This window comes from Nannobrachium achirus, assembly GCF_963921795.1.
Source record: "Nannobrachium achirus genome assembly, chromosome: 8".
Lineage (NCBI taxonomy): Eukaryota > Metazoa > Chordata > Actinopteri > Myctophiformes > Myctophidae > Nannobrachium > Nannobrachium achirus.
The window spans coordinates 66,894,400-66,909,624 of NC_137817.1; the positions used below are offsets into that span (position 1 = coordinate 66,894,400).

The 15,225-nt window shown below is 41.7% G+C and overlaps 1 protein-coding gene across 1 annotated transcript; it reads right to left on the bottom strand.

The window, feature by feature from the left end:
- Window positions 1-3,765: 3,765 nt before the first annotated feature.
- LOC308290502 (uncharacterized protein) lies at window positions 3,766-9,158 on the bottom strand. Its single transcript, XM_080732361.1, has 3 exons — window positions 6,288-9,158; window positions 5,831-6,012; window positions 3,766-5,245 (listed from the first exon to the last, which is right to left on the bottom strand). Exons 1-3 carry the CDS (start codon window positions 6,337-6,339, stop codon window positions 4,742-4,744), a joined length of 738 nt encoding a protein of 245 aa, XP_080588487.1. The 5' UTR covers window positions 6,340-9,158; the 3' UTR covers window positions 3,766-4,741.
- Between the last annotated feature and the right edge of the window lie 6,067 nt (window positions 9,159-15,225).

The window sequence follows — 15,225 nt, forward strand, 5'->3', positions numbered from 1 at the left end:
AACCATTATTGATTTATTTTTTCTGTGTGCAGGCAGGTCTGGAGAAGGGATGCTCCATTCTCCTTCAGTGGCAGAAGGACATCTGTAACCACTTCTGGTTTTGCTGTAAAACTGCGTCAACCTATAATGAGTTCTTTGTAAGTTCTAGGAAAATCTTGGCCTCGGAATGTTTTAATTTACATCAATGTTGGCTTGAGAAGACGGTAGCAGTAACCTTCATGTGTGCTTTTACATGTATAACTCAAGTAATGATGCCTTGCTATTTTCCAGGACATGTGGAACGGACTTCTGCACCATGTCTGTGGGGTACATGAGTGGTTCTTGGGAGCCTGTCACCACATCCCCGACTACGTGGAAAGTGACAAGGAGAAGATCTCACCGAACAGCGTGGCCCATAACAGACTCAGAGAGATCGTCCTGAACAACCGGTTTCTGAAGGATGTTCACAAGTACCTGACTTTCAGGTAAAACGTCAACATAGACTTATATTCAACTTACAATCTCCCTTATGCAATACATATTTGACTGAAATGTTGTACTGCTGTGCCTTGAGTAGTGAAAGAAAATAGAAGGTTAAACAGTGTGTTGTTTCTCCTGGACTCTCAGGTCTACCGCCGATTTGGAGAGTTTCCACAATCATCTTTTAATGTATTGTGCAAAAAGATTCTGCTTCAGCCCTCCTGTGTACGAAGCTAGAAACCTACTGGCAGCTTTGGACTACAACTACCATGTCCACAGGCCATACAAGTTGAAGGCGGATGGATCACCATAGTATGTTGAAAGCACTTATTCTCTAGGGCAGGTTTTCTCAAAGTGGGTGCCACAGAATACTTAAATAATTAGAATGGATCAATATTGACCCTCCATGATTATTAAAACAGACTTGAGTTGCACTGTACTTGATGAGTTATTTCTCCACCTATCCAAACTCTCTTCACCAAAATAGCAGATCTACAAGCTCACAATGTGACGGGAAAAGTTTAAAGTTATTTACAGGGGTGCCCTCAGTCAGTTTGAGAACCACTACAATAGGTTTCCTAGGCTCTGTTTACTGTTCTGACGAATGTTTATCTACAAGTATTCTTTTTCTTTTTTTGCCAGTTATAGGAGGCTGCACAACAAGAAGTCCAGGAAGTGGAGTCTGTACGCCATGAAGGAGTTGAAGGACTACGGCTACATCTCTGAGCTACAAGCTGCTATCCTGACCAGCAGACTGTCCTCCAACCGAGGGATGGCACGGACATCCACAATGAGGCCAAATGACGCCCGCCAGCTCGGCCTTCTTAGCGGTGACGTACCCCCATCCAAACAGACGTTGTTGGACACACAAGTCAGCAGAGGACTTGGTACGCCTTCTGGACTATGCATTATAACACACATAGAAAGTGATTTTCCATTTATAATTATTGAGAGGAGATTGAGCATTTTATTATATTACACTTGCAATGTGATTTTGAAGGCAACATTGTATTATTGTGTGTTACTTTAGCTAACTCCTGATGCATGAAAAATTATAAATTCATGTTCCTAATTCTAATTATGATTTTAATTCAACAGGGCATGGACTGGCATCCAGCAGTACCTTGGGGACAATGCAGAAGTAACAGACTCCAGGCAGAGAGAGACCCCTGGCCTCGTCACTCAAGAGGCCAAACCACGCTGACGTCAAAGTGACCACTGGCCAATCACAACGTGTCTTTTCAGGGACCTGTCAATTCAATTCAACAGAGCTTAGTTCCGATGTTGCACGGCTCAGCTGTTCTTAGAGGCTGCGTTCGACAAGACCTGCCCCCACCTGACTCTGATTGTCCTGCCAACGTCTGTGTCAGTCACGCACGTGGAAGTGGGAATCGCCCGTTCACAGAGTCCGCAAAGCCAAAGATATTTAAGATGATAGAAGATAGCTCATCCTCATTGGATCCACTGGAGTGCGACATGGTACACAAAGCCTACAAATGCCTGTTTACTGGTGCTATACAGTAGATCCCGCAAGAGTGTGTTGCTGGGACAGCTAAAGAGCAATAATAAAGTTGATTTTCTCAGTTGTTATGTCGCTGATAAAAGCCACTTTAGTATGACAATTTTGTTAATATTATGTGGCTTGTGATGATCTGGTCCAATATTTAGTTCAGTGACTATAGCTTCTGAACTATTATTTTGCTCTGTGTTCACGTTAGCTCTCTCATTGTAAATGAATAGACTCCAAACATGCTTCCGCCTCCTAAAAAGGTATCTACCTACGTCACACAGAAACTGGAAGTACAGGTCTTTTGCACCCTCCTGCTATCGCCCTCTTGGGCAAAGCTCATGCCTCAGAGCCAAAGGAGCACTTTAAAACCCACTTCCCCCATAGAAAGGTGTTGTAAAATATGCTATAAATATAAGGTGTTGGGAGTGAAAATTAGGAATATAATATAGAGATGCCCCGAGCCAAAAATGGTTTTGGAACCCCTGCTTTACTCTGTACATATTGTTTTATATTTTCTCTACTCTGTACATAGTGTACATATTGTTTTATATTTTCTCTACTCTGTACATAGTGTTTTGTATATGTATTTGTGTTATAGTTGTGGCCGCTACTATACAGGCAACACACTATTGTTTTCGCTGCGAAATGTCTTTGCCAGCAAAGTGAACTTGCTTCAAACCATGTGTCACTGTTGTCATGCTTCACAGTGTGCAGTGTGGTTGCCCTAACAGGGCATCATCGAGGACAGGGGTCTTCAACAGGGGGTCATCAGAGTTACTACAAGGGGTCCTCCAAATCTTTGTGTGATATAAACTTTTTTTCTCCTTTTTTATATTTCACTTGAACCCTAGCGTCCATATTCAGAGAATCTGCGAGGCGTTGTGAGCTAGCAGATCGGCTATTTTTGGCAAAGAGCTTTGGTGTAGGCTAGAGGGGAAAATGAGCAGACTAAGTACAAAGTGAAAGGTCAGGTTATGTATTGACTGTTCAAGTGGTTAAATATTTGAGAACACAAAATACACTGTGTTGTCAAACAATGGGACTACAGTACAGTATATGGAATCTATGAACAGGTTGTGGGGGTCCCTGCTTCATCTCTCAACTAAGGGGTCCTTGGCCTGAAAACGTGGAAGACCCCTGATCTAGGAATCAGGTGGGTGTTAGACCTTAGACCAGTGTCTCTAACCCTGCCCTGAGCCAAAAACGTTTTTGGAACCCCTGTTCTGTGTACATATTGTATTATAGTTTCTCTACTCTGTACATAGTGTTTTATATATGTATTTGTGTTCTAGTTGTGGCCTTTACTCTACAGGCAACACACTATTGTTCCTCAGGTCTAACAATAAAAAATGACTACTCGCCATAGTCGCCTGTGTTTATTTCTTCATTAGAATATAATGTTGGTACTATTTATTTTATTCAAAGAACGGTCACGCTGGTGTAAATTGTAGCACTAATGCTGTATAATTGTCTCATATTGCACTTGCTAATAGTCCATCCTCGTATCATTTATTGTTTAGACTACTGCTGCTTATTCGTTATATATGCAAAGTTTCAAAGACTTCCCAAAAATCGTCCAACATTGACTGAAACTGTACTTTGATCTCAATGGGGCTGTTTACACTTTTGGGTTACATACAGAATACGAATAATTATGCAGTCAGTGTGACAGATGACATTTCTATTATAATTAGTTATGCACTTGTGTCCAACAGTAAAAATACAAGTATAATTGGCTGTGAAATACAAGTTTATTTTCTTTTTTAAACTGTATGTTTTTTTTTGACCAGCAGGGGTCAGTGTGTATAACAGTACACAGTAAACAGAACACAGTACTTTGCATAGGCTGTCAACAAGAAAACAGGAAAATAAAAATATATTTACAGTGGAAAAGGGGAGGTAAGTATGCCCTTAGTACAATACCATTGAACGTCAGACGCCTAGAACACAGTACTTTGCATAGGCTATCAACAAAAGAAAACAGGAAAATAAAAAAAATATATATTTACAGTGGAAAAGGGGAGGTAATTATGCCCTTAGTCCAATACAAGTTTTGATTGTCTGGATATGGTCAAAACAAAACATGGTTGCCAGCTGATAAGCAGATTGTGTCAATGCATTTCAATGGGAATGGGGCAGATTCGTTTTGAGAAATCTGGCATTTGCGGATTTCTCCTAAAAATATTTTCCATTCCCATTGAAATGCATTGTCAGAATCTGCTTATCAGCTGGCAACCATACTTTGATGTGACTGCCCTTACGGTACATAGATAAGTACATATTTCCCCCTAAAACAAGGTCTTCAACAGGGGGTCCTCTAAATCTGTGTGATAGAAACCTTTTTCCTTTTTTATATTAACCATTTGAACGCTAGTGTTCATATTCTGATAAATGTTGCAAAAAATAGCATATCTACAAGCTCACAACACCTGGCTATTTTTGGACAAAGAGGTTTGGTGTAGAGGGGGAAAAGAGCAGACTAAGTACTGAGTGACAGGTCAAGTAAGTTTATTAACTGTTGGCACACTTCAAGTGGTGAAATATCTGAAAACACACATTGACATGAATCCAAAATACACAGATAATTGTGCTGAAACTAATGGAATCTCAGAAAGGGTAGTGGGGTCCCTGCTTCATCTCTCTCTCTCTCAACTAAGGGGTCCTTGACCTGAAAACGTTGAAGACCCCTGCCCTAAAATGCCCCAAACTTGGGAGAATGTCCATTTCAATAACATTTTTTTTATTTTAGTTTTTTAGTTTTTTTAGTTTTTTTTACACCCTGCGTGGTATGAAACCTACGTACTGGCCGTCACTCGATGGCCAGGCATCGCGAATCTTCCACACACAACAACTAAAAATAACCATGCGTTGGTTCGCTCCCAAAAAACCATAGCGCCACACAATAAACTGCCTGTATGCAGCAAATCTGAACTGCTTGTTGTCCTCTCCTGGCTCTTGAATGTCGACGTCAGCCCGAACGTCGTTCCAGATCCTCCTGGCCAGTCTCAGATGAGGCGCCTGCATGCAGAGGAGGTCAAAATCTGGCAAGAGTGACACGCACGACCCAGGCTGCTGCATGCAGCACTTCTTCTCCAGCAAGGTCGGCATCTCCCTGCAGCGCTGACACACACACCAACTGGGTGGAGCTTGGCCAGGAGGATCTGGAGGCAGACTGTCACTGGGATCAGGCAGGTCAAACAGCAGGCTGGGCTCTTTATCAAGAGCCCTATGAAGAAGGACCCGGATGTCCCCCAGTGACATTCGGTCAATTCGTGCCTGAAAATAGACAAAGACAATATGAATAGAGAGACAATTCAATTATAACCAAAGTAACTTCATCAAAGTATAAATATTAATTTATGCATGCAATGGGCAAAAGAATTTACAATAAATAGCTAGGGGCTCTTACACATTCAATTCCAAAAGTAATACTTTTTCCATACTAATTTCCAGACTGTTATTATAATGTACAACCTTACACACAAACTTGATTTATACTTCATCATTTGATAGTGTCCTGTAGCAAAGATAGCAGATCTGCAAGCTTGGGGATCTGTTATTTTTACTATTTGTGAAAATATCTGACCAAATTATTCACCTATAATTAATTGGGAAAGCAGATTGAAAGAGCCAGGGTGCCATGTTATTTGTTCCCTTTTACATTAGAAATATATTTTCAACAACACAATTGTAGACCCACATAGAAATAATATATTTTCAACAGCCCATCTACCCTGTTGATAGATAGATAGATAGCTAGATAGCTAGATAGATAGATAGATAGATAGATAGATAGATAGATAGATAGATAGATAGATAGATAGATAGATAGATAGATAGATAGATAGAATCTAAGCCTACCCTTTGGCCCACAATGGCTTGCTGCCTTAGCTGCTCCATCCTCTGGATGTCCTCCTGGCAGAGACGGTCTGGTCCTGCCTGCTGCCCTCTCCGACCCCTTCCTCTACCCCGACCACTGCCAGTGGCAATCTTCTTGGCACCCGGTTGGCTTTTTTTTCCAGCCTTTTTGCGAGGGACAGGACCTGGTTTGATTGATTGAAGACTTTATTAAAAGTTTGCATAGGAAAAGGTACAGTTTCATGACGGTACAGTTCACTGGTACAAGCTCAACTAAAAGGAGATCCTAGAAAAGACTAAGCTTATTTCCATAGGAAACCATTGAAGTATCTCATAAAACATTGAATGACAGACGGATAGAACACAGTTCTATGCAGCAGATATAGTCAGGAACATTTAAAAAAAAAAGGGGGGGGGGGGGGGGGGGATACAGTAGTTACATACAAAATAAGTGATTTACCTGGGGGCTGGTAATCGTCTCCACTGCCAGCATTGCTGTCCTCCTCCTCCATTATTGAACACTGTTTAGAAATAAAATAAAATAAAAATAAAGCTCAAAGCTCAATCTTGGCTAACATATTCAGCTAATAAGTTCGTTTACAGAAAGATTCATTTGGATGTATGCCTCTGTGATGTACACAGCAGTAGCAGTTTAGGTAGAGCTAAACTATATGAATAGCCAGTAGTCTAACCCATGTCTTCCAGTAGGCCTATACTTGCTATAAAGCTGTGAGTAAAAACGTTCATTATGACATATAGTTTACTAAAAGTCAATATATGATAGCTTACCTCCGAATCAGACATTCTGTTCACCATACTGCTTCTGTTTGACTGCTTTTAAGTTTCAAAACAACCGCACGTTGTGCAAAGAGCCTCACTGAGCAGACGCAGTTTTCTTCTTCGTTGGTGGCTTTAGCGCACGGCCATACTGAGTGAGGCGGGCCCTTAGTGGGCTGACCATAGATCTCACTGGATTGGCTGTTGTTTAGAGGCCAAATGCGACCCCTGCAGGCAACATAGAGACTAGATATTTTGCAATGACTATCCAACCCACTGAAACTGTCTAAAAAAAAACAAAAAACAAAACAAAAGTGACAGTAAAATTTTGACCAGATCTGGCCCAAAAAATGCTTATATCAGCTTTAAGGTCAATATTCAAATTATCCCCTGAGCAGGCCGGCTCTATTAGCTCAATGGTAGAAAACATCAGCACTTGTGCAGGAAACCGGGTTCAAATCCAGGGTGGAAGAGGAAAGTTACATAGTGTGGCTTTGATGCTGTTGAGAAACTCAGCTACATGTTCTGTGACCTAAGTCCACCTTTCTTTGTGTCCTGAATTGTCCTCTCTGTCCCTTCAGCACTTGAAAGAGTTGCTGCCCACGTTGCTGAAGAGGGGCATGGACCTCAACCTGTGGTTCACAGGGGTAGAATTATCAGAGCCAGAATGCCAGGTGTTTCAACTTCTGCAGATACCGCTGTACCACGGCTGGCTGTTTAACCCAGGGGTAATAGCATCTCCCTGACCCTCTTTTTATTAGACTTTTATTAGACTGTCATGTTGATGGTGGTTTTGCGAGCCATGGACGCTCACAAAAAACAATCATACTTCATCTTAAAGTTGTACCATGTAACTTTTTTTATAAAACAAATCTTAAAATTGTCCTAACTGTTAAATCGCTAAAGTTTTAGAACACCCACTCCGTTATTTTCAGCTTCTGAAGCCTTCTCTTTATATGTTTTCTTCTTAGCAGTGACAGGGGCGGGATTTCGCGCCAAGATGACGTAATCTGCATCATCTGTATACGTTGTGTATACGTTGCCCAATCACATCGCCGATCATGCACACATGGTACACTACCGGCCAATCACAGCGCATCTTGAAGTGGGGTCGCCATATTTGTAGTCGCCCGTGTGTCTCTTTACTCAAAAGGTAATCTCGCCTACCAGGCAGGGTGAAGTAGTCCGTTTCTCCGGAATGCCTGAACGCACAGGAACCAGGGACCCCTCTAAAGATAGCTCTCGGCGTTGTGGAGGCAGACGCGGGGGTGTGAAGGTACGAAAAACGGGCGAAAGACGCAAACGCGACCGCGGTTTGCTATAGGGCTACTGACCACTAGTTTAGCATCTTACACAGTATAGCTTTAAACTGTGGTTCTCAAAGTGGGGTCTGGTGACCCCCAGGGGTCCTTGAAGGGGGTTCCAGGGGGTCCCCCAGAAAAATAGGTTAATATCATCGCAATCATTTTAACCACTTCATACATATTTTTAAGGGTTAGGGTTTTGAAAACACATACATATACACACACAATCGAGCGACGTAGAATATTCTATGGTTTTTCAAAGGTTAGTGAAAAACTCTCAGAAAGCATATAGCAGGGAACATCGAAAAACAATATTGGCAGTCATTGAGTTCATGTTTTATTTGCAGCTCACTGTAATGCAGTGGTTTTCAAGCTTTCTAAATTGTATTTCAAGAAGCCTACTCTGGGACTGCAATCTATTTACAAAAATAAAAATCTAACTCCAGAGTGTAAAATGGAAGGTTCCATTTGCACACTCTCAGAAGTTACAGTCTCTTAACTCCTCGAGGACCCCTCGAGGAGTTTGTTTGAGAATACTGAAGCTAAAGCTCATAATGAGCATTGTTTTCTGAAAAGAATATGTTGGTATATTAGTGGTTCTCAAACATTTTGGCCACCGACCCCCATCTCAAAACATTTTGTTCCAGGGACCCCCAGAAGCAAAGATTAGATTAAAAAAAAAGTAAAAAAGGAAAGGCAGAGGGAGTGTAGATTAGATAATTGACAGGCTGAAAAATGGGTTACAAAATCGAGGGGCAATTATTTTTTTAAGATTGGGGATCTGCGGCCAAGTATACATCGATTTGGGAGCGGTTGATATGAGAATGTTCGCTGCTGTAATGAATCAACACCAAAGCTAACGCTCCTAACGAGCCGCTCTCCGTTGCAAACATGTCAGCAGGTTTTAATGTGTTCGTAGAGAAGGAACAAAGGCTTGATGGATTCTCTCTCTCTCTCTCTCCCTTTCTCTCCCCCCCAAAGGAGCCCAATATTTCCAACACCTTGGGCTCCATCAGCTACGACAAACTGCTGATGAAGATAGCATTCGCTGAAGAGAAAGGGGGAGGTGGGTGGTTGTAGGGCGCCATTGTTTTCTCTTCCACTTCCACAGTACTTGAGTAACTTAAAGGAGCTATAGTCAACTTTTTCTTGAAAAACGGATGCTAAAATAAAAATAATGTTTCAAAAATATTTTATAAAAAAAATAAGCTTCATATATGTGTTTCAATTAAAAAATGACCACAAAAAGCGGAAAAATAATGATAAAATAATCATTTTGGTCCTTTGTTTACATTTACAGGGCCCGTAAATGTAAACAAAGGGCCAAAATGATTATTTTATCATTATTTTTCTGCTTTTTGTGGTCATTTTTTAATTGAAACACATATATGAAGCTTATTTTTTTATAAAATATTTTCGAAACATTATTTTTATTTTAGCATCAGTTTTTCAAGAAAAAGTTGACTATAGCTCCTTTAAATATGCTTAGTTACTTTATACACCACATAAAAAAGGCATTTTCCACACATTCTGCTGGTAGGAGGTGTTACACAATTTTCTAATTTGTCTAATTTTAGTCGACTAAATATCATAAGATTTTAGGCGACTAAATCTACAGTTGATTTAGTCAACTAAAGTGTCCTTTGGCAGGCCTTGATGGCATCATAATAACTGATTTTACACTTGGTTGCGTGCTGAAAATAGCCGATCTACAATCTCACAATGCGGCGCAGCACCTTAGAGCAACCAAACATAAAATTACTCTCTTCTCAATCTCCACTAGTCCCTCCCTAACATTTTAGTCTAGTTTTTATTTTGTTGACAAAATTGTCAATATATTTAGTCTCAGTTTTAGTCATCACAGCTTAGTTTTTATAAATTTTCGTCAGTGAAAAGAAAGCAGTCGTCAAACATTTTTCGTCATAGTTTTAGTCGACGAAATCGCATGTCATGGATATATTTCCCAAACAGTGGGTCGGGACCCATTTTAGTTTTTTGGGGGGTTATTTGGACATCAAAATATCAAACCGATAAGCTGTGTAAAAACCTTCTCAGTACAAATTGGACTATTACCCAATACCCAACATCCATCTGCCTGTGTCCATCTGTTGTGTATGTTCACTGTAGTTTAGAAACAGTGATCCTTTATTTTAATTTCAAGTGTTATATATCAAGTTCTTGTACTTCTGCTATGTTTGAAAGTTTTTGAAACCCCTTGAAAGTGTGAGAACTACTGATTTAGAGGGGATTGGTGGAATCAGCCTCAGGTCTTAATAGGTTAATAAAACATTCAATCAATCAATTAAAGCAGGGGTCTTCAACGTTTTCAGTCCAAGGACCCCTTAGTTGAGAGAGAGATGAAGCAGGGACACAACCTTTTAATAGATTCTATATTCATGTAGTCGTACATCGTTTGACTGCACAATCATTATGTATTTTGGATTCATATTTGTGTTTTCAGATATTTAACCACTTGAACTGTCAATACTTAATAAACTTGGCCTTTTACTCTGTACTTAGTCTGCTCTTTTTCCCCTCTACACCAAACATCTTTGCAGAAAATAGCCGAAAATATCTACAACACCTCGCAGCGTGAGGTGTTGTGTGCTTGTAGATCGGCTATTTTTGGCTAAAGTTCTCAGAATATGGATGCTAGGGTTCAAGTGGTTAATATAAAAAAGGAAAATGTTTCATCACACAAAGATTTGGAGGACCCCCTGTAGTAAATATGAGGACCCCCTAGGGGTCCCGGACTCCCTGTTGAAGATGCTTGAATTAAAGTACTCTCTCTCTCCCTCTCAGAGCTCAATGATGACATCAGGTTTGCAATGGAGTTTCTGGCCAGGACGCCCAATAGGATGACAGAGTATGGCCTGGCTGAGCTCAAGTCCACCCTAGATGAAGATGAACTCTGCATTTTATTCAAGGATAAGCACTACAGTACCATGCTCAAACACAAGGTACAACAAATGAAAAAGCAACCATACAACACGGACAACACTGTTGTTGTCGTTGTCAAGATTGATATAAATAATAAAGAGACAGAAGAACCCTCTTTCTGTGCCTTCATATGAATGCAGGCCCTTCATTACATTGCCTACGGTATGTCATGCATCCCCCTTTTGATCCCACCGGTCTTGCAGTCTACTGCCTGTACCAAGGTTGTTGTTTTGAAAGTAACTTTGACTCAGAAAACTGTCTAATAATAAATAAGACTTGGAACTTGCACTATCTATGTGCTAATAAATGAGTATGTTTATTTCCTTGTTAGCCCATCCCTCCCCGAATTCACACTATGACCTGAATTCAGCATTTCTTGTTCTGAGAAAGCAGCATGGAAAGCTCAATTTTGTCTGAACTTTGTGGCAAGAATTCAGCGTGTTTCCCCTCCAGCTCTTTTTGTCTCCCCACTGTAAAAAAAATCATCATTCTCCAGTTTATTTTGGTTAAAAAGTACACCACAAAAAGGCTGTTTTCCTTTTGCTGCATGGATCTCCAGCAGTTCCCAGTGCACAGGCCATGAGCGTCTCTTATCAGTGTAGCAAGGACACACCTTTCCTGTTATCTGCAGCACTGGAAGCTGGACCTGTGCTGTGTGTGCGAACATTATAGTCTGCTTGCCAAAGTTAGCAAGCTGTGTCTACTAGCAGCTAGCTCTGGTCCACAGCGTTAGGGGAGTTCTCCCTAACGCTATGTTCCTTTATCTCTGTATTTCTTGGCAAAACTAGAACACACCACCGTCTGGTCCGAAAATTCTCCCCTCACCAAACCAAAGGTGCCAAGAAATACAGAGGTAGAGGAACATAGCGTTAGGGAAAACTCCACTAACGCTATGGACCAGAGCTAACTAGCACCTAGAACCCTTGGATAAAGTCCCCTAGTACAGTGGTTCTCAACCTTTTCAGGCTGCGACCCCCAAAATAATCATATTTTAACTGGGGATCCCCCACCCTGACAAGCACTAAGAGTTGAGGCATTACATTTTGTACAACACAGTTCTATTGTGAAAACAGCCGATCTACATGCTCACAACGCCTCGCGTTTTGCGAGGCGTTGTGAGCATGTAGATTTGCTATTTTCAAAACTTCTGCCTCTTATATTTGGCAATTTGACCAATGTTTCATTTGTCATTTTAGAGGTATTAAAAGATCCTTAAATTGTCACTTTAGAAATGTGCAGATACCCAATATGCACTTAAATCTTATGTTTGTTTGTACACTGTTGAGTGAGAAATCAATGTTGTACATTAAGTTAATCATCTGGGGACCCTCCAAAATAAGTTGGGGACCCCCGTTGAAAACCACTGCCCTAGTACATTGGTCCCCAAACATTTTTGTGCCAAGGACCCACAGAATGATATGTATTATTTGGCCACAGACCCTCATCTGAAAAGGTTTTGTTCGAGGGACCTCCAGAAGCAAGGATTTGAATAAAAATCATACCCGTATGAAGTGAGCCGTGCAGGCTGCTCAACAGCACCACTGGTTGGCTTGCTGCAGCTGGTATTGCCGTACTCATGTAACAGCAGTTAACCCGCCCCGCCAAGAATCACACACCCAGGCACTGATGATGATGAGGGTTACTTTATGTAGCTGCAATGAGGGTAGTGAGACACATACAGGAACATAGGTTAGTGGCTCTGCTGGTTATTGACGTCACACAGCAGATCACAGGAGACTGTGTAGTACATAGCATCTTGTTCTTTTGTACATTCAATATAAAATGCATTCCAAGATGTGAGTTTTACCATATTCTTTCAACAGGTGATCGTATAGTGGTTGTTTTTAACTGGTTTTAACATTAATACAATTGCAATGAATTTAATACAAAATATTCCCAACTTAATTTTCCCCACATCATCTTTTTTATATATAATGAATTAATAAAGTAGAAAATACAAAACGTGAACACAAAATAAATCCTTAAGGTGGCCAACAACGCCCTCTGGCAGTGACCAGGAATTATTACAGGTATGGCGCTCTGCTACCTAAAATGGTTACCAAAACAAACAGTGCTGTACACTATGACTCAACAAAATACATACAAAACGTAGTGCAACAACAATTACCTGCAATGAGGGTAGTGAGACACATACAGGAACATAGGTTAGTGGCTCTGCTGGTTATTGACGTCTGAAGGAAAAGACGACAATATTGTCTTTCAGTACAGGTTACATAATGCAACTAACGTGATTCACGTGAGTTAAAACAGATTCAAAACGAAAATACAGCATGTTCACAGTTACTACATGGCTGTGTATCTTAAAATAAATCTCACGTTAGCCTTAATGCACTTTAAGATAACATTTGAGGAGAGCAGACAGAAACGTGTCCTTACCACACAGCAGATCACAGGAGACTGTGGTCGCTTCCTGCCTCCAGGGCACTTTTATACTAGACACCAGCAGAGGGCACTACCGGGCCACTCATTGCAAGGCAAATATATACATATCTTAGCAGGAATTTCACTATAATTAAGGTCTTTCTTCAACCTGTTACATACACCCCCCTGAAATTCTGCTAAATATGAGAAGTGTATCTTTCAAAATAAAACAAACAAAACCATAGGCAAAAAGAAAGTGCATACTCTGAGGTAAAATAAAATAAAAACTGTGCGTTACCAGGAACAAAACTCAAGTACATGTCAGTTCAAAAACTCTCCCAAAAAGGAGTATGTAGAGAAAGAAGGCGATCAAACTCCTAACTAAACACAGACTCAAAGATGCCTGTTACACCTCTGAAATGTAAATCATTGTTCCTATACAGTCTCAATCTCAAGCGTACTACTCAAACGCTTCTTTTGGTTATACACTCTCATAACCCTGTTACTCAGACTGAAAGTGCATTCGTAAAGAAATGAATCAAAGAACTAACAGAAACTGTGGACACAGAATCCACATCTAATACTTGGTCATTCATCTCACAAACGAGACGTCTGGGAGGTCTGATTGACCTACGATCCCTGAGACCATGGCGGCCAGACTGTGTGCAAACCACCTGAGCTAAAGGGCCTGGAACGTCTAATTCCAGACAGTCAGTGTCCGGAACGACTGTCTCAGGGGCGTCAGTGTCTGGGATGGTCGTCTCAGGGGCGTCAGTGTCTGGGGAGTCAACGTTCGGGGGATTAATGTCTGTGGGAATATTGTCGGGAGGGGACATGTCTGCGACGGGGGAGTCTTGGGGGACCACATCTTCAGAGCACTGTGGTGGGTCTTCCGTACTGTCAACTGCAGAGTGGGCATCCTCCTGTTCAGCGGCTGGATGGCTGGCTTGACTGGACTCTGTGACTGTGAGAGAGTCAGACTGGGCAACATCAGACCTCTGGTCAAGTGAGTCGTCATCCTCTTCTGAACTGGCTTCATCATCACCCGTCTGCAACAACCAGTTGACTGTACGGACTTCAATGTCTTCGACAGGCACTTCAGGGCACATTTCACTTCCGTGTGCAGCATCATCACACTCTGAGTGCGCCGATTCAGCGTTCACATCTCCTTCGCAGGGCAGGAAGCTAACAGAGAGCAGTAGATTCCTGTGGACGACTCTTTCTCTGCCCGTCAGGCAATCTTTGACTCTGTAGACATTGATGTCAGGCTTGACCGACATGACTTCATATGGAGTCGACTCCCACTTGTCTGCAACCTTGCGTTTCCCAGGTACACCTCTGTTGGCGATTAACACTCTGTCTCCAACGACAAGAGGTGAACCCTTGACCTTGCGGTTGTACAGCTTAGCGTGGCGAGTCTGTTCCTTGAGACTGTTCCTCTGCACAATCTGAGCAGCCTCATGCAGATCTTTCTTCAGTTGGGACACAAAGTCTGAGTGGCTGACAACAGCATCATTGGTCAGAGCATGCTGAAACATGACGTCGACAGGGAGACGAGGGATTCTCCCAAACACAAGGTAGAATGGTGCAAACCCTGTCGTCTCATGCTCCGTGCAGTTGTAGCAGAAGGTGAGCTGCTGCAGCATTTGTGGCCACTTCGCCTTGGGCTGAGGGGGAAGGGTCCTGATCATATCTCCCAGGGTCCTATTAAATCTCTCTGTGACACCATTTCCCATGGGGTGATAGGGTGTGGTATGGGACTTCTGTACTCCAGCCATCTCTAGAAGCTCCTTGATCAGCTTGCTCTCAAAGTTAGCCCCCTGGTCGGAGTGAATACGACGGGGAAAACCATAAATGAGGAAGAAGTCGTTCCAGAGACGACGAGCGACTTGTTTGGCAGTCTGATTCCTGCATGGGAAGGCGTGTGCCATCTTGGAGAAATGATCAGTTACGACTAGAACATCCACAGACTTGTTCCCTTGCTCAGCACTATAA

What these genes read in the sequence shown, in the direction of transcription:
- LOC308290502 (XM_080732361.1), bottom strand. Translation starts at nt 6,339, where the DNA reads ATGGAGGAGGAGGACAGCAATGCTGGCAGTGGAGACGATTACCAGCCC. An exon ending in AGACGATTACCAGCCCCCAG is followed by an intron (nt 6,013 to 6,287) that starts GTAAATCACTTA and finishes CAATCAAACCAG; the next exon opens with GTCCTGTCCCTCGCAAAAAG. An exon ending in AAGCCATTGTGGGCCAAAGG is followed by an intron (nt 5,246 to 5,830) that starts GTAGGCTTAGAT and finishes GTCTATTTTCAG; the next exon opens with GCACGAATTGACCGAATGTC.